Source organism: Pteropus alecto, unplaced genomic scaffold (genome assembly GCF_000325575.1).
Source record: "Pteropus alecto unplaced genomic scaffold, ASM32557v1 scaffold270, whole genome shotgun sequence".
Lineage (NCBI taxonomy): Eukaryota > Metazoa > Chordata > Mammalia > Chiroptera > Pteropodidae > Pteropus > Pteropus alecto.
In genome coordinates, this window is record NW_006430735.1 from 6,578,382 (window position 1) to 6,598,412 (window position 20,031).

At 34.8% G+C, this 20,031-nt stretch overlaps 1 protein-coding gene and 1 pseudogene across 2 annotated transcripts in view; one reads left to right on the plus strand and one right to left on the minus strand.

Moving 5' to 3' along the window:
- Positions 1-4,589: 4,589 nt before the first annotated feature.
- LOC112485235 lies at positions 4,590-4,708 on the plus strand (annotated as a pseudogene).
- A 6,904-nt stretch (positions 4,709-11,612) lies between these two features.
- Positions 11,613-20,031, minus strand: part of NAA50 (N(alpha)-acetyltransferase 50, NatE catalytic subunit) — a 24,123-nt gene continuing 15,704 nt past the window's right edge. Inside the window, exons 2-5 of one of the 2 annotated variants that reach the window (XM_006905469.3) lie at positions 17,059-17,192; positions 16,509-16,628; positions 16,053-16,119; positions 11,613-14,607 (exon numbers count right to left, since the gene is read on the minus strand). In XM_006905469.3, coding sequence (XP_006905531.1) covers positions 14,430-14,607; positions 16,053-16,119; positions 16,509-16,628; positions 17,059-17,192 — 499 coding nt within the window. In that variant the 3' untranslated portion in view covers positions 11,613-14,429. Of the gene's footprint in view, positions 14,608-16,052; positions 16,120-16,508; positions 16,629-17,058; positions 17,196-20,031 lie in introns of both variants that reach the window. The other variant, XM_006905468.3, reaches the window with a different exon arrangement.

The window sequence follows — 20,031 nt, forward strand, 5'->3', positions numbered from 1 at the left end:
CCGCCCCTCCCCGCCCCTCCCGCGGCCGCTGCTCAGCAAGCGAACAGCCTACCCTGGGTGTGCCTCGCTCCCGCCCCTGCCACTCAGCCCACCAACCCAGCCCCGGAGAGGCTGCCGCGACAGCCTATCAGAACCCAGGACGCTGTTGCGCTAGGCTGGAGGGCGGGAGCAGGTGGAGGGAAAACGGAAGAGTGAACGGGCCTCGGGCGGCCCAATGAAGAGGGCCGGGGGGCGGAGGTGTGCAAGTTAGGTTGAAGGAACAGGAAATATTCTTAAAGGTAGAATGATAGGCAGAAAGGAAAGCCAGTAGGTGAATGGGAAAGAGGTGGGCCTGATTCCTTAAAGGGGACGCCTTGAGAACCTAGAAACGGAGGTGTTTTAAGAAACTTCTTTGTATCCTGTTCTGTTACGCTTTCCACGTCTTCCTGTAGGAGTTTATAAGTGCAAAAACTGAAAAAGGAGAGGGTACGAGAGGGCTCCGAGAATTAGCCTGCTCCTCAAAGCCTACAGAGCCGGAAGGCGGGATGTTGCTTCTGTAAGAGGAGGTGGGGGAAAAAAGAAGAGAATCCAGACGTCTCCGACTGCCCTTTCACTGAAAGATCGTTGCCGACCTGACTCTGCTCGAATTTGTAGGCTGTCATCTTTCATTTGCAGCAAAACACGGATTCCCGCGACCTGGAAACGACTATGCTCAGAAGTGTCCGGGGGCCCCGCATCTGGGAGAAGAGAATATGTGGCATTGAGAGAATGGGAGTTGGAATTTCAAACTTGGGTTCCTAGAGACCTAGATCTAGGAGGTATAGAGCCGCGGGTGATGGAATAGAGACCCGAGACTCTCCTAACTCCAAGATAGGTTTGGGGGCCGGAGAACTGTGATCACAACTCCCGTTTCCTAGTTTTGCTTCATATTTCATAACTCCTCCCCTCCTGAAACAGGTGTCTTCCACAGGAAATCTTTGGTGGTCAAAGATTTCCAAGTGCTTCCACAACCAGGTTTGGAAATGCCCCAGATCTTAGATGTCCGTGGGCTTAGTTAGACCAGGTAACTTCCAGAAGGTACACTCAGGGCATGGCATAAGAAAAGTTACTTGACTCTGTACAAAGGAAGTCGACCTTGTATTGAAATAAGTGTAAAGTTAAACAGTAACCGCATCTTATGTTTCTACAACAGTTTTAAAGCTATGATGAAACAGAAGACCTTCAAAGTTGCTTATAAATTATGGCACTATGAACAGTCTGGAAATTTTCTTTGGTATCTCGGCATATGAAGCTCTAATTAGCCTCTGAATAAACTTAACACACCCAAATCAAAGCTGCAGAAGAGTAAGACCCTAGGACTCAGAGCCTAATAGTAATGATAATAGCACTTCCATGAAATCATGTAGTATTTAGTATGTCCAGCTGTAGGAAATAATTCCTATTGTGATCAGAATATAAGGTATCCTGGTTTAAAAACTGTTCTGGTTAATAAATATTATATCTAGGGTTATGTATGACTTTCTAAACAACTGCCATGCATGGAGTCTAAAGTAAAATAAATATCTTTGATACTTCAGAAAACAGGATTTAAGAGTTTCTTTGGAGCACTATTAAAAATATACATCAGTACTTTTCTGGCACAATTTAGAAGTGTTAAATAAGAAAAACTTCCATTTGATAAAAGGTCCGAATGTTAGCTTTTTAAATTTAATCCTCATTCCTGACTGAGGCCCAAATCCCATTCGTGGGTCTTTTCATTGGCTTTGCCCATTCGACATCGGTTTACTGCACTAGACATGAGAGGATAACGTCAAGTAATCCCACCAATCCAATTTTCGGGCTAGCTGGTGCGTGCTTCCAGTGCCTATGCTGAAGATGAAGTATGGTGGCCAACCAAAACTGGTTTCCCTGCCTCCAGGGCAAGTCCATTTATCACACAAGTCGGAGTGAATCTGATTTTCACCCACATACTTGAGGACTCTTCAATGGTTCTAAGAGACTAGTTGCATAATTTAGGAGCCCCTTGCTTGCATCCCCAATTTCATTTCGTGACATCTCTTTTTTTCCTACTTCTGTGGATAAAAGACAAGGAGAAAATACTTCTGACAGCCAGGACTGGGGCCGGAACTGCAGGGGCAGTCCGGGGGACCGTTCCCGGAGGCGGCTCGGCTCCACCCACTACCTCGCTGCTATGGGAGGCTAGAGCTGCGCAAAGTGTGCCTCCTTGATGGGGACCCTAAGTGCAGAGCCTGGTGGGGTGCGAACGCCAGTTACGCGTGCACCTCTCTTCTCTCCAACTTGCAGGCTCCCGGCTCCCTCTGGTGCCAGGCCCGTCCCGGGCTAGCGCTGCCCTTCGGCCCCTAGATGAGCGCGGGGCGAAAGAGGCTGCAAGCTTGCGTTTTCTTTTTAGAAGATTTCAGAACTGAATGGCAGTGATACAAGCTAATGGTCAACGTCTGAAATCTGCTTCTGTATTTCCCGCAGAAACTCCCTAGTTGTTTTCCAAAATGATTGTAATATTTCTCTTTTTTAACAGCAGTATAGCGGATTCCAGATACTCCAGGTCATCCCCAAACCTTGTCCCTCTTTTGAATTCTAGCCCTTAGAGTGAATGTAAAGTGGACTCTCGTGATTTTAATTTTCATTTCTCTAATTAGTAGTGGTGTTGAGCATATCTTCCTTTGCTTATTGGCCGGTTGCATAGCTCCTTCGGTAAAGTGTTCTAATCTTGAGCCCATTTTTGAGTCAGGATACTTGTCTTGATGAGTCGTAGAAGTTCTTTATATGTTCTGCATAAAAGGTCTTTCTCACATATATGTTGTGTAAATATTTCCACCCAGTCTGTGTCTTGAAAAAACAAAAACAAAATAGCTTTATTGAGGTATAATTAACCTACAACAAACTGAACATATTTAAAATGGACAACATGATAAGTTTCGGCATATGTATGCAAATGTGAAACCATACTCTACAATCAAAAATGAACATAATCATCCTGCCCTCATATTTCCTCATACAACTTTCTAATTCCCTCCTCTTGCCTTCATCCTGTTCTCCAGGTAACCACTAATCTGCTGTCACTGCACGTTCATTTTCATTTTCTGGAATTTTATATAAATAGAATACTTTTTAAAATTCTATCTTCTTCCATCTGGCATACTTTTTTATTTTGAAATTTATCCGCTTTGTTGTGTGTATTAATAATTAATTATCTTTCGTTGCTATTTAGCATTCCATTGCATAGATCTATCATGTGTATTCACATTGGTGGACAGTGGGATTGTTTGCAGTTTTGGACTATTCAAATAAAGACGCCAGAATATCTGTGTACAAATCTTTGTATGGTCATTTGTTTTCATTTTCCTTTGGTAACACTTGGGTAAATATCCAGTGGAATGGATGATTTATATGGTACCTGTAACTTTTTTTTTTAACTGCTAAACTGTTTTCCAAAGTTGTATCATTTTATATTCCCACCAGTAGAATATGAGAATTTGAATTGCACCGTATCTTTTCTAACACTTAATATGGTCATTCTTTTAAAATTTTAGTCATTCTAATAGGTTTATAGTGGTATTTCATTGTGACTTTAATTTGCATTTCTTAATGACTAACAGTATTGAGCACCTTTTGGTATACGATAGCCCATTTTTATTGGGCTGTTTGTTATTTACTGAGTCTTGAGAGTTATTTATATGTTCTGGATACATATTCTTTGTCAAATACATGATATGCAATATATTCTCCCAGTTCCTGGGTTGTCTTTTCATTTTCTGAACAATGTTTTCAAATAGCAGTTCTTAATTTTAAGTCTCAATTATCAATTGTTTCTTTTATGGATCATGCTTATGGTGTCCTAGCTAAGAAATCTTTGACTAACAAAAGATCACATAGATTTTTTTTTCTATGTTTTATTCTAGAAGTTTTATAGTTTTATATTTTATATTTAGATCCATAGAACATTTTGAATTAATTGTTGTATGTTGTAGAAGTATGGATCGAAGTGTTTATTTTTGCATTGAGAAATCCATTTTTTCAGCACCAATTATAAAGACCATCTTTCCTCCATTGAGTTGTCCTTGTACCTTGAACAAAAATAAATTCACTATATATATTTACAACTGTATTTTTGAACTTTATTCTGTTCCATTGATCTATTGTCAGTCACACCAATACCACACCGTTATGATCATTACAGCTTTGTAAGTCTTGAAGTATAAGACTTGTAGTGTAAGTATTCCAATTTTCTTGTTCTTTAAAAAATTGTTTTAACTATTCTAGGTCCACATTTCCAAATAAATTTAAGCTTGTCATGTTAAAAAAAAAAAAAAAAGCCTGCTAAAACTTTTTATTGGTACCTATAATTCAATTTGGAGAAGTTATGACTTAATATTGAGTCTTTGGGTTCATGAATATGTTATCTTTCTCCCTTTATTTGAGTCTTTTAAAATTTCTCTCCGGAGTGTTTTATAGCTCTCTGTATACAGGTCTTACATATATTTTAAAAAATTATTCCTAAATAGCTCATATGTTTATGATAGTATAAATGTTATTTTTTTAATTTCAATTTTTAATTTACGTTGCTGGAAATACAATTAATATCTGTATCCGTCTACAGCTATGCCACCCTGAACAAGCCCAATCCCGTCTGATCTCAGAAGCTAAGCAGGGGCCAGCCTGGTTAGTACTTAGATGGGAGACCACCTAGAAAGACCAGGTGCTGTAGGTGAAAAAATTTTAAAAAATAAGGGATTATAAGCTGACAAGGCCCTTGCAATCTGTGAGGTCAACCAAGGGTTGCCTTGTCTAAAAAAAAAAAAGATATCTGTATCCCTGTATCCCATGACCTTTTTACATTCACTTATTAGTTCTAGTAGCATTTTTTTTTTAGTTATCTTAGCATTTTCTATTTCATTGTGTAATCTGCGAAATAAAGACCATTTTCTTTATTTCTCACCAATCAGCATGCTTGTTATTTCTTTTTCTTCTTACTAGACAGGGAAGGGCTTTTAATGCAATATTGTATAGATGTGGAAAGATCAGTCATCCTTACCTTCTTCCCAGTCTTAGAAACAAAGCATCCAGTTTTTCACTATTAAGTATGATGGTAGCTGTAGGCTTTTTATAGATACCCTTTCTGAGTTGTTTGTTTTTATTCCTTGTCATTCAAAGTTTTATAATGAATGAATGTTGAAATATGAATTTTGTGAAATACTTTTTTCTGTATCTATTGAGATAATCACATTTTTTTCTTTTTAAATTTGTTAACATGATAAATTACACAAACATTTTCAGTTGTTAACCTTTTAAACCTGGAACTAATCCTATTTGATCATCATATACCTTTTTAATAAATTGCTAGATTGATTTGCTAAAATTTTCTTAAGGATTTTCCTATCCTCATGAGAGATATTGGTCTATAGTTTTCTTGTAATGTTTTTGTCTCATTCTGGTATCAATATAATGCTATTCTCATAAAATGAGTTAGGCAATATTCTTTCCTGTACTGTTTTCTTGAAGAGTGTAGATTTGGCATTATTTCTTTCTTAAATATTTGATAGAATTCACAAAAGAAGCCATTTGGGCCACTCTTGTGAAATTATTTTCATGGAAAGATTTTAACTACAAATTCAATATCTTTTACATGTTTAAGTCTACTCGAGTTACCTATTCTTTTTCTTTTCTTTTCTTTCAATATTTGATTTTTTGGAATACCAGTTTTATTGAGATAAAATTCACATACCATTGTGAAAAGTTGACATGTGGAGCCATTTTTATTGGAGATAGAGCAGCCATTTTCTAGAGGCTCTGCACAGCTTGCTCCCTGAAGCTTTGGAATGTTTGAACTGGGCAAAATAACCTTCGGACTAAGCCAAGTCAACATTGCCTTATGAACAACTGTTAGCAAAGTTAACAGGAAAGCAGACATCCTGACCACAAAGGCTAATGATTACAGATTCCCTTTCTGAAGATAGAATCAGTAACCAGCCACATATAGCTAATATATAGCTAAAGAGTAACTCTGCTCAGTAACATCAATAGAAATTTCTTCTATTCATGCAATTATTCCATTCTTTTTCTAAAAAAATAATAATCCTTGCCCTCACCCTATAATGAGAACGGAAACTGAGTTTCTGCCTAAATTTGTGTTATTCGAATTGCAATTCTTCCTGATCCTCCACCCCCACCTCACCCCCACCCATGCTCACTGCCTCTCATTTTAGTTTTTGATTCTTAGGTTAAGAACATACAATTCATCTATTATGGCAAATAACATTGTATTGTGCGGATATGAAACATTTTGTTTATCTATTCATTAGTTAATGGACATTTGGGCTGCATTCACACTTTGGTTACTATGAATAACACTGCTATGAACATTCAAGTACAAGTTTCCCCCCCGCCCCCACCTGTCCACAGCCCCCCTACCCCCATGTACAAGTTTTTGTGTGGACATATGTTTTCATTTTTCTTGACTATATACCTGGGTGGGCATTGCTGAGTCTATGGTGACTCTATGATGCTTAACCTTTTGCAAAACTGCCAGATTCTATTTCTTCTTGAGTAACCTGAATGCTTTGTCTTTCAAAAAATTTGTTATCTAAGTTGTTGAATTATTGAATAAAGTTTTTTGAGATATCTATTATCCTTTTATTGTAAGTTTTGTAGTGATGTCCTCTTTCATTAGTGATATTGGTTATGTGTGTGTGTGCGCGCGCACGCACGCTTTTTGTTTTTGTTTTTGGTCTGGCTAGAGGGGAGGTGTATCACTTATTCTTTCAAAGAAGTAGCTTTTTGTTTTATTTATTTTTCTATTGTCTTCAGTTTTGAGTTTTGCTCTTTATTATTTCCTTCCTTCAGTTTAGGTTTAACCAGCTCTTTTATCTCTAGGTTAAGGTGGAAGCTTAGTTCCTTGATTCAAGAGCTTTTCTCATATATACATTTAATGCTATAAATTATCTTTTGAGCACTTCAGTTTAATCCCACAGCTGTGAAACATTGTTTTCATATTCCTTCTGTTCAATTTTTTTCTAATATTCTCTTGTGATTTCTTCTTAGACACAGGAGTTATCTAGCAACATGTTGTTTAATTTCCAAATATTTGGGGGATTTTCCAGATGGTTATCAATTTCTTGATTAGTTCTGGTGTGTTTAAAGAACATGATTTGCATGGCATCAGTCTTCTTAAATTTTATTGCAACTTGTGCCCCAAGATATGGTTCATTTTGGTGAATAATCATGGTGCATTTGAAAAGAATGTGTATTCTTATGTTGGGTAAAATATTTTATACATGTTAATTAGGTCAAGTTGGTTGAAAATGTCATTCACATCTTCTATAACCTTACCTATTTTCTATATACTTGTCTTACTATTTACCAAGAATTCGAAATCTCCAATTGTGGATTTGTCTATTTCTCCTGTTAGTTTTTGCTTCATGTATTTGGAAACTGTTACTAGGTTCATATAAACTTAAGATAAATTCTCTTGGTAAATTGACCCTTTCATCATAAATATCCCTCTTTATACCTGAAAGTATATTTTGTTCCAAAATCTACTTTGGTATTAATTTAGCCATTCTGGCTTTTAACTAGAGTTTACATGGTATATCTTTTTCATCCTTTTTCTTTTAGCCTACTGATTTACCTATATTTAATGTGGGTTTCTTACAGGTAGCATGTTTTTTGTTTGTTTTTTTAATATCCAGTATGAAAAATCTCTACCTTTAAATTGATGTTTAGACTATTTACCTTCAGTGTTATGATCAATATGGTTGGATTTAAATTTTCTATCTTGCTATTTTCTATTTCTGTATAATTTTATATCTTGCCTTCTTCCACTTTAATCATATTTTAAAAGCTGAGTAATATTGAGGTATCATATTTTAAGCTTCCCCATATTATCCAGCATTTTGGTTCCTTCTAGTTAATTTATTGTGAACATTACCGTACAGGTCACTTCAAACTTGGTTTATATTAGCAAGATTTACTTCTCTAAAACAAAGTAGGGAGCGGTTATGGCTTAGGTGCTGGAGTCACCCAACATGCACACCAAGCTCAGCCCTTTAATTAGTTGTGACCTTGAAAAAGTTATCCTATTTTTTTTTAAAGCCCACTCTGAAACTGTAAGATGTAGCTAATTAAAGTTCCTATGACAAAAAACTGTTGTGCGAATTAAGTGAGTTAATTTGTATAGAGCATCTACCACAGTGCCTGATACACAGGAAAGTTTCAGCAAGTGTTTTAATGAATGAATCTAGTGCAAGGCAGCAGGATTAGGACAGGTAGGATGCAAATATTTTCAAATTCTCATTAGACAAAAATAAAGCCAGTTTTGTAAACTGTCTAGTTATTAAAATTACTTTTTCCATTAAGTGCATTTCTTTTGTGAATTAAATCCTTCATTATGAAAAGATCTCAATGTTTTTCCCACATGACCTCTTTAAAACACTGTCATAATGCAAAATTTTGCAGCCCCTTTTAATACACATATTTGTTAAATTTGACCATTTAAAAAAACTTTTTTAACTTTCCTGGAGGATATATCTTTTTTACTAAATCACTCTCCTTGTGATCAATGTGTGAACAGGTTAGTTTTCCATTTATAGCTGGTGAGTGCTGACAGAATGCTCTTGATAACTTGTCTTTTATAAATTTGGTTCAATATTGAAATGTTGCTGATATCTTGACTTTTTCAATTCCAGTTTTATGGTAATTATCTTTTTTTTCACTCGGGTATAAAAAGAATAATCTTAAAAATAATCATTTTGTACTAAGAATTTAAATCACAAATTGATTTAAATTTCTCAAAAATTCTGTAAAAGTATGCCTCCCGCTCCAAGAGAGTATCTCATGGTAATTGAAATAACGTAATGTCCGTTCTCTACCAGACTGTTAAGGATCACCAGGCCAGGGCCAGAGCCATCTTTTTTACTGCTGTACTGCCAGTCCCTGACCCATTGTGGGTATACTCAACCAAATATCACATAAGGCAATGTTCTAAGCCCTACAAATAGCACTTTTCTAAGGACCAGTAATTCAGGAATAATGCTCTAAATTTGTCCCAGGTTACCTATTAGCTGAATTTTGATTTGGATTGAAGACACTAGCCAATTTTATGTTGGGAGAGGGAACCTAGTTAAGTATGGGGTAGTTGTGGTAGGTAGTTGTAGGAGCTATCAGTTTTAACCACAATCAAGTATATAAGACAAGGTATGAGGAAACCTGCACAGGTAAGTAAACAAAAATCATTATAAATGTTTATACATAAATGAATCAAGTGCTTAATAGGTGGTCATTCCTAGTGTCAGACACCTGGGGAAGAAGTACGTATAAGGGATCAGAAACCAAAGTGAAGAAAAGACCTAGGGAGGTCGAAGAGTTTACTCTTTGGATTCTGATGTAAAACATCAAATTGTGTCAAAGGTCACTCCAAATCTGGCTGATAGTACGATGACCTCCAGCTAAACCTCCAGCCGGTTGAGCTAGTCTTCTTTTCTAAATTGTAGCTTCCTCAAGGAAGTTTAGGGTGGAGTTCAAGGAACAAGCATTATCTTTACAATGTAAGTTAGATGGTTTCTGTAGCAAAAAATCTGAATTTATATGTTCTAAACTCTCTTTCATGCTCGTAGTCTTAGCTCTTCTATGAGTATTAGGCTTTTTTGTTTAATACTCAAAAGTGTTAATAGAAAGCAAGTTCCTTCCAAAGTTAAGTTAAAGTCAAGATCCTTGGAGGCTCTGGTTGTTTTAGGCCTTTAGTTAGACAGAAATTTTACATAAGTTAATTAGAATTTTACTTCCTTTTCAAGAGGCCATGATTATCTGCCTAACTTACCGACATATCCCTAGAGTGTAGAACATAGGTGCTCAATAAATTTGTAGGAACAATTTACAACTTTTACATCAGCTAAAGGCAAATAACTCACATAGGAAGATGGTAAGAACAATCATAAAACTGCTTTGAGGGTGCTATAATAAAGCCCTCATTTTACTTGATTTTACTGTTGTATATACTAATTATATATTCAGATTTTACCTCATAAGCAGTTATACATGTGGTACCTGTCAGTTTTATTATACTTTAGTAGAGTGCTAGTGACAATAGGATGATTGTTTGAATCTTTATAGAGAACTTTTGATGTTGTCAATATGGTTCCTAAAAGATAAAACTAAGTAAGAGTTACAGAAGTTTGATGAAGGAAACAAATGAAAAAAACCTTATAGTCAGATATCCTGTGAAGCTGAAGCTATGATTTATACTTAGATCCTTTATAAATGCAGATGTCTTGAGCTTTTGAGGACAGTGAGTAAAACGGATGAAACTCAGTTATGTGGAAATCAGTTTTAGTAAATCAGAAATAGTTAATTCAAAGTTCACAAGTTTCAATATTCCCTCCCAATAAGATACCTTGCCAAATGTTATTTGTCTTTATCACAATTATAAAACAAGTCATAATTCTTTGAGATTTAATTTCTGGGCTAAGTAGTGATCGCTTCCTACTAACTTTATGTTCCCAACTATTTCTGAGGCTATGATTCTAAACAATTTCTACCTAAGAAACCTAGTATTTTAGAGAATTAGAAAGGTTGAGAATTTCTGCCCCAGTAACAGATTATTTTGACTTCACTTTCCTGAATGTTGTACCAAGATAACTACACCTAAATAAAATCCGACTCAGGCCCTTTTTTCCATATGACTGTAATTTGGCTGTATCATAAACTAGGCCTAAATTCCTAGGGTAGAGCCTTATAAGGGAAGTCCAATTCAGGACCCTCTGCCATGATTTATTCCCTGAAAAATTCTCATAGGCTCACTACTCCAACTCACTGTAGTATCCAATTTCCAGGAATGTTCAAATCACCCAGCTACAAAAGCACCAATCTGGGAGGCAGATTGGTGTTTACCTCCACCCAAAAACCTAACCGTAAGAGCAGAAATTTTTGGAACGATTTCTCTTACATTGTGAAAAATGATAAAGTGCAATACATTCTACGCCTCATTTATGAAACTAAGCCCTTTAGAGAGTAAAGACACCACCTTTCCAATTACCTGCCTTGGTTGTCAACAAAGCCCAATGTTTTTTCCAAGCATTAACATGGAGCCAGGTCCATTGACCCCCACCTCCCAGGATTAATATCGTTGTGTATTCCCCTGTCACACTGAACCACACTTTACAGTGGTCTGTGACCAGTGGGTACAGTGGAATTGTTATGTCACTTCTGAAGATTTCCCAACTCACTCTACTAGTAAACTCCTTCCACACTAACAACAAAAAATTGAATATATGTTACTTTGTAGTCAATGCACACCACTGAGATCAAAGCCTAAAGTGTCAGGTGTTTTTAATAATTACATTCAAAATATAGCAGCAGTAAAATAGCTCCTTGGATTTATTTTTTCTCTCATGAGGACTGAACTGCAGATATTAAGAAGTGTTTCTATGAAGTTCCAAAAGGTCTAAATTAGGAGGCTATGATTACACTTAGCCTACTTTACTTTTAACTTAGTTCTTAAAGATATGTAAAAGTATTTTGAAAATAAAACCGGCAATAGCAAACAATGACTACATATAGCTGTTGATCTCAGAATTCAATGCAATGTAGGGTTTTGAGATTTACCACACTTTACAGATTACTACCAGAACATCACATAAGTTTATTTCAGATGTAACAGCAATGTTAAAATCAACAAGTTTAATTCTTAACTGCACCAAGTAAACTTAGCCATTTAAGTATTTTTAAAGTTATTCCCTCCAAAAAAATGAGGGAGCTTTTCTTTTCCACCCCACATATCACGGTTTCCCAATAGTTCTGTTTTTGGAGGACTTTCAATTGATGAGTAAACTGCTTTGGGGATATTTCAGAATTTCTTTCTCCAAATAAAAACTAATCTGGACAAATTATATATTGCATAGATTTCTCTGCAGATTCTTTCCTTTAGAACCTAAATGCAATTACCAGAGTATAATTTTTACCTATTCACTCCACAGTAAAACCATCTGTCTTGAAAAATATGGATACATCCTATGATCTTCCAGTTAACAGAATTGTTTTACCTCAATGATAATTTTTATCCTATTTCAAAATAACCAACTCAACATGGGACATTATTTCAGTCTTTACTGACTCACAGGCATATGAACTAGTGCCCAGCTTCTACCTCTTCTAAATCCTCCTCAAGTGGATGGAATTATTTAATACAAGTTTGATGTAGGACAACTGACCGTTTACAAACATTTATAATTTAGGTTAAAGTCACTGACTAGTGTGGAAAAAGAAACACTATAATGATAGGGAGCCTACACACTCAATTCAAAATTTAATATTTTTTCCTCCTTAAATAACATGTACTTAATTGTCATGAGGCAGCTATTCGGTTTTTCAATAACCACATTTAGGGATACATTCATAGGACTGATTAGATAGTCCAGGTGAAATGGTTATAGAAATAGAGGCAGTGTCATCTCAGAAAACTCATTTACATATCAAAGTGTATTTTGATATCTGGAAGTTTACAAAAAGGCTGAATTCTTCAAACTAATTACGCCTTCTGTAACTCAAACACTCTTCTCTTGGCAAGAGCAAGCTGAAGGTAATCCATGAAGGTAAAGGTGCTTAATGCTAAACTTTTCTTCTACGCTTAGATTTAGACTGCTGAAGAAACTGATACCCAAAAAACCAGCATGGTCTTTCTACATTTTTACTATCTTAAGATTAAAACCCTATAAACTCATTCATGAACTATCTTCCTTTTTTGTATGATTCTTGGCACTCGGTTAAGACTTCTTTTGTACTTTGTACTTTCACATTCTCAAATAAGAACTTAAGATTATAAAATGTGCATAAACATTGTGTAAAATAATTTTGTTATTTAACGTATTTGGAGAGATGAAACTTTTATACCAGAATTTACATAAGAGGATAAATATTATAAATCAACCTTCCTCTTAAAGTCAAACGATAGAATCTTCAAGCTCTGTGCATTGTTTTAAAGTCTAATGAGAACACTTATTGGACCACCAATAATAGCAATCTAGAAATTTTAAATATTGGTGATGGGACTATGGAGGAAAACAAGAAAATTTCAGATGTCTCCTATCTTACAAAGAGTTATCAACCCGTCAAAGCCACTCCTTATGTGCCAGAAAATGATCTGGCATAAACCAGTCCTGTCAGTAGGGGAGGTCACAGTGACATTTGCATTATTAACACTTCTAGACTTTTACTTTTCCAAGAACAGAAGCAATGTTTAACAATTTTCCCTCCCCCAAATTCTTAAACTCAATATCATAGGCACAGAATGTAAGCAAATCTGGGATGTTCTCCAACAGATAAGCAATAGCACAGCTACGTTATTCTCAAAAATACTGTCTAGATATTCTTTCCTATAATCAAATGCTCAGTGGCTTCACTTTTAACAGACTGCATTAGCTGACATTAAATGCATTTATTGCGCCACAAGTCCATCTAAGCTTCCTTTTAGGTATGTTTTAATATGTCCAAAAGACAACACCTGCTTCAGGTTTCTTTAGGGGTATTGACCTATAAGGACAACAATTCCATTTTTAAAGTTATACTAACTATTGTGGAATTACTGAAGAAAAAAGTCAGGAGAAAAAAAAGTAAGTCACAACAAACCTCTTTAGGTCAGTTAAAGGCCATATCTCTAGCTGGGATATTAAAAAAAATTAATCTCACCAGCCCACACTCTAAAAGTTAATGCCACTAATAACAATCAACAGCAGGAAAAATAAACCTGCTAACAACCAGTCCACTCATTAGCAAAAAGCAGTTTAACTCAAATACTGAGACCAAAGTCTAACACTACCTACCCAAACTGTCCCACCCACCCTCAGTCACCAGCAAGGAAGGAGAAATAACTGCTTTAAAAAAAAAAAAAAAAAAAAGGCTTAGTATTTCTTATAAGGATAACAATGGTCCAACTCCTGAGACAGTACTCAGAAGGACAAAAGGTGGAGTGAAGGCAATGTCAGGGATTAGTATCCCACAAACAGTCTTAAAAAAACCAAAGTACCATAAGCACATTAAACTTGTCTACAATTAGCGAACAAGAATATTGCTGCTGCTGCTTTTTGTCTTTCGTAGGCTCTGCCCTTCAATGTGAAAGCAGGACATGAAAAAAAATCTTTAAAAAAAAATGAAATTGACACTCAAGTTTTGGGGACCATACATCTTAACTGTAAATTAAGTTGATCTATACCTTCTTCCTACAATGAAACCACCTCACAAAAATAAAAGAACTAAAACAATCCAAACATGATTAATTTTAAAAGTCCTTGAAAGTATTAAAACTTTTAGAGAAAAGGGAAGAAAAGGAGGAAAAACAAGAACATGGAGGGAGGAAAGCTTTAAAAGAAAGGGGGGAAAAAAATCAATGGGCCTCTCTTTTATTTGGCGACAAGCAAGTGCAAGAAAGTTCATTTGTAATCTGTTCAGTTGTCTGTCTTGTGCACATCCGCGTTCTGGCCAGAAGGGACTTTGAGATTTTTCTGCAGCACATGAGCATCTGCTGGCTCTATCCTCTTATAGTAGTTCTTCTTTGTCTCAATAATCTCAAAGCCAAACTTTCTGTAGAAGTCAATTGCCGACTCATTGCTGATCTGGACATGCCTATGATAGAAGTGTATCAAAGTAAATAACAATAAAATTTCATCAGCTTTTATGTGTTCTCCATATAAATTCAAATTGGTTGGAGCTGGAATACTGCAGACATTAGTTAGATTCTCTTTACAATTACTAGTAATCAATAAAGGTTAGGTATTCATTTCAGAAAACCTTTTGATAACAGATTCATACTTTTAACCTAGATCTTACATTTGCAAGACAGCTAGCTGAGATGAGGAGACTCAAAGAATAGTGTTTACTCTTACATAATCAACAAAAGGCAAAGTACCTTGGCTACTGTAACATTTTTTATTGAGAGAGAAAAGATTCCTGTAATTAAAAATGGATAAATAACTATGGGGATGATTCAAAGACCATATTAACACATGCAGAAAAAAATGATTAAAAAAATTAAAAATCAGAGTTTCAAATGCCTGAATATATCCTTTCTGACTGATACAAGAACATGGTATATTTTCAATGGAATATTACCCAGCCATAAGAAGAGATGAAATACTGCCATTTGCAACAACATGGATGGACCTCGAGATAATCATACTAAGCTAAATAAGCCACACAGAAAAAGTTGAAAATCACGTGATATCACTTATATGTGGGATATAAACCTAAAAGCAACAAATGAACAGGACAAACAGAGATTCACGGACATGGACAATAGACCAGTGGTTACTAGAGGGGAGAGGGGAGGAGGAAGGTAGATGGGATAAAGGGGGTCAAACATGTGGTGACAGAAAGAAATCTAACTATGAGAGGTAAACACACAGTGTAAATATACATGTGGCTTACTGTTAAAATGCACAGCTGAAACTTATTGGAGTTTGTTAACAAATGACACCATAAATTAAAAAAAAAATTTTTAATGGTACAGTTGGAAAGAAATAATTTGAGCTTTCTCAATTACTCCTCAAAATACAATTATATAACTTAATGTATCCTCCTGTCAAAGTGAAAATGAGAATCTTAATATCTGTATAATAAACAATCCATAGTTGTGATATTATTCTTGGTTCTTAATCTGAGCTCTCTTAAGCTCTAAGTACAGTATCAGCCAGGTATTCTCTAATTTTGATTATTAAATTCTACTACTAATGAGCACATCATTGAGAGACTTGAACAAATTGCAGAGTGCAAACAGATGGCATGAAAAAAGTAATATTAATGGATTAATTCTTAAATGTAAGAATTGAGTTTTAATCTTGGTTTTATTCTCATGACTCTTGGGGTAACGTAATAAAGCAAAACAAGAATGTTTTATCTCAAGTTCCTTATCTATTTTTAAAACAAAACAATAAAACAACATAACTACTACCTTCCATGGTGTTTCCAAATGACAATGAAATAAGTGACCAGAATTTAAAATTTCTAGTAAAAATTTCTACTGCCAATTTATTAAACTCTTTATTAAATAACAATAACATCATTTTACTTACAGATAGATGTTGTCAAAAGTGCCATCTTTTTCACAGATGTTTAAGACATGATTTAACATTTTAGTTCCTATTAACAAAACAAATAAGTAATCTCATAAAAATCAATCTTTACACATCCAGCTGAGTCCTAATAAAATTTATAAGGTAAACACTAGACATCTTGATTTTCCAAAATTATGTTCTCTCTACACTACCTACTATGTTTAAAATTGCTATCAGAAAAGCAATCTTTAGCTCTTTCAGGTAGAAGGAAAACAGAAAAAGCAAGAGATATAAGTAATAGATCTATATAGGACTTCCAAATGAACTATGTTAATAAATAATTACTTTTCACCTCATATAATTCATTAACCATTTCCTAGTATTCCTAAAAGAAATGGATGACTTACTGGGTCAGGAACAATAACAATGTGCTTATGCTTCTTTGAAGAAATAAGAAAACGCAAATAATTTTACCTATTCCTAGCCTTCGGTACGGTGCCAGACATCCTAGTGTCATGATGTAAAGTCTCTTCTGATTCTGTGAATGATCCACCCTACAGCATACCGCACCTACTGCAATATCATTGAAATAGGCTGCCATGGAAAACATAAAGATATAAAGTTCAACAGACAGAATAACACATTTTACTGAATCTTTTTCACCCTGTAAGAATTAAACTGTTGCTATCAACATTAAACATTATCAGTTATTCTGAATATCAACAACCTGAAAAACCTCCTATGCCCTTTTCAGGTATTTAAGCCTCCTCTAAATCCTCTAAAGTAAAGCCAAATATGTGAAAACACAGAGGCAAACAATAAATAAAAGATATTTAGCATTTCTTTGTAAAATTCAAATATTTTATTTTGATTTCTGAGATTTTTCTCAGAACTTGGATCACTCCCATTTCTTCACTTGTAAAATAAGGAGATTAAATTGGTTAACTCTTTCAGTTCTAATAGTAAAAACTAGGGGTCAAGAACATGAATTACAAAATGAAGGGAGGAAAAAACCGTATTATACCAAGTTTTGCTAGCTCGCCAACCTCCAGCACATCCTTGTAGAACTTGTCATTGTAGCTGACTGGAAAGATGACCTGGTTTAATCTCTTCAGCTGTTTAATATTGTGTGGTGTCACATCTCCCAGCTCGATCCGGCTACTGGAACAAACCAAAATGTACTCAATAAAATATAATTAGCTACACTTGTTGAGACTAACATATTAAGACTAATAAAGTCTTTTTTACATGATAAATTCAACCCTTTCCCAGTGACATTATACTCCTATGAAGATTACCATTCATAAACAGATTCTGCCAGCCATTCCATCCAGATTGACTCTTGTAACTTTATATATATGTATACTTTTATAGACAAATAAACAATTACAAAAAAGGCTAGATAATATGCTATATAAATGCCATATTTTTCCCTGTAGTTTACAGTTAACTTTAAGACATCTATTACTGACCAAAAAGATTGATGATACTTAATATTGGCAAGGTGGTAGTGAATGGGATTCTGATACTATGCTGCCTGGAATGTCAATAGATAAAATATCTCTTGAGGACAATCTAGCACTATGTACCAAAAAGCCTAAAAAGTACATCTCCTTTGTCCAAGTAATCCTACTCTAGAAAATTATGCACATTCTACTGGAGCCAGTAACCATCAATAAAGTCACATGGGGTGGTAGCCAAAGTCTAGATTCCTGGACCCCACCCCACAACTTCAGAAGCAGAATCTCTGGAAATGGAAGAAGAGAATCCATATTTTAAAAACAAACAAACAACCCTACAAAATACCCCAGTTTGAAAACCACCTACCAAAAATGCAACAGCAGCATTTCTAAGAAAACAAATGTAATCAAAACACTGGTCCCAAGGGAAAAGGGATTAAAGCTAAAGTCTCAGATTTATAGTAACAAGGTTGTCTTGCCTATAGAGCTGTCAACAAGAGGAGTTTTTAACAGCTCAATTTCACTACCATAAGTTAAAGGCTGATCAAATGCGACAAGACAAACCTGAGTAGCATCTACAATTTTTTCTCCTACTACTAGCACTACCATCAGTAAAGTTGCTTATATACATTATTTGCCTTCTTAAATATCTTGGCAGTGGGTGATAAAAACATTTAAAAATCAAAATAAGAATGAGTTTAAAAATAAAACAATCTAATGCCAACCAAGCACATAGAAAATGATGTAGGTCCTACTCATTCATTGCTAGTTCTAGAACACAATGGCATTGGTCAATAGCGGGGAAATACAAACAATACACCATAATTAGTCATTCTCAAAAGGGCACATGGGTTTTGAAAACTCTGTTGGAGAAATGACTAAACAAGAATGTTAATCATCACTCTTTTATGATGGCAAAATAAAAAAAAAAAGTTGAGTGCCCACCAATAGAGGACTGGTTAAATAAAGCATGATACAAATTATATTAGCATAGGAAGATGGTGCTGACATATTGTTCTGTAGAGTGGAAAGTATATTCCAACTATATATGCATATAAAAACTATGACTCAACTTTTGTTAAAACATACAAAAAATGTTTGAAAGTGTATTCCATAAGATATGGTCAAAACTGTAGGTAATTTAAAAAACAATATTTTCTAAATGTTAAAATTTAGGTAATCAGAAAACAACAGAATGTATTACAATTCTTTAAACAAACAAACAAAAAAACCTGATTACAGACCATTTGCTCATTTGGAACATTAGCCTTCCTGCCTCAATTATTTTTATGTTGTTTTCTATTTAATTGTGACCATCCTTGCATATCTTCAATGTCATCTTAAAATCTGAGCAGATTTTTAAGACACAAAAATCTTATTAAAAAAGATTTTATGTTATATTTTCCAATTTCTAGCCATGAGTAAATATAGCTTTCTCCCAAGTATCTGACAACTAAAATGGATTCCCTTCATGAGATTCATGTCTTCCTTAACTAGGTTACATCTCATTCACAGAATTCCCTCTTTATTAAATCACACCCTAACTTTCTCATCTTTATGGCCAAGAAAATGAAATTTCACCCCAAACCTTGTTGATTAAAATCTACTGGGCTCACTTACCCAACAGGTACCACTCACAGGATTTTTATTGGCAGACACTGTTATGCTGTAAAATACAGGATTCCTTAAAATACAGAAATCACATCTTACCTAAAATGTCTATTATTTTTTTTAAAGAATTCCTACCATTTAGTTAACATATCCATCACCTCACATATTTTTTATTTTTTGGCGAGAACACTTAAGTTCTCTCTTAGCAAATTTCAATTAAATAGAGTTAACCACAGTCACCATGTTGTACATTAGAGTCTCAGATCTTATATGTCTCATAGCTTAAAATTTGTACGCCTTCACCAATTTCTCCCTATTTCCACAACCCTGGCAACCACTTTTCTACTCTATTTCTGAGTTTGACTTTTTTTTCCCTTCAAATTCCACATATAAGTGATACCATGCAGTATTTGTCCTTTTCTGTCTGGCTTATTTAACTTAGCATAATGTTACTCTTCATTGCAGTATAGCACCACAAATTGAGTGCAGTAATTTCCTTTAACTATAATATAGTTATAATCTAAATATATTTTGATTATATTTACAGCATTCCACTTAAAATTATTCCTTGCACTTAAAAGAGTGATTGAAAAATTACTTTAAGAAGTCTAACAGTAAACAACATTAAAGAATACTTAACAACATAGGAAGTCAGGCTTGTAAATTATAAGTTAAAGAACATAAATTAAAAAAATTTTTAAGAATGATTTCTAGGTAATAACTAGGCTTCAAGTATAATTTTTAAAAGGATAATAACCAGATATTTTTTGACTTCATACAGAAGAAAAGGTGGTTAGAGTGCCGTGTGCTAGACTGAATCTAATAAAAGTTAATTACCAATAAAGTTTCCATTAGGGTGGTGGGCAGAACAAGTCTAAATATAGAACACCATACTGAATCATTAGGGATTAAGCAGCTTCATCTTT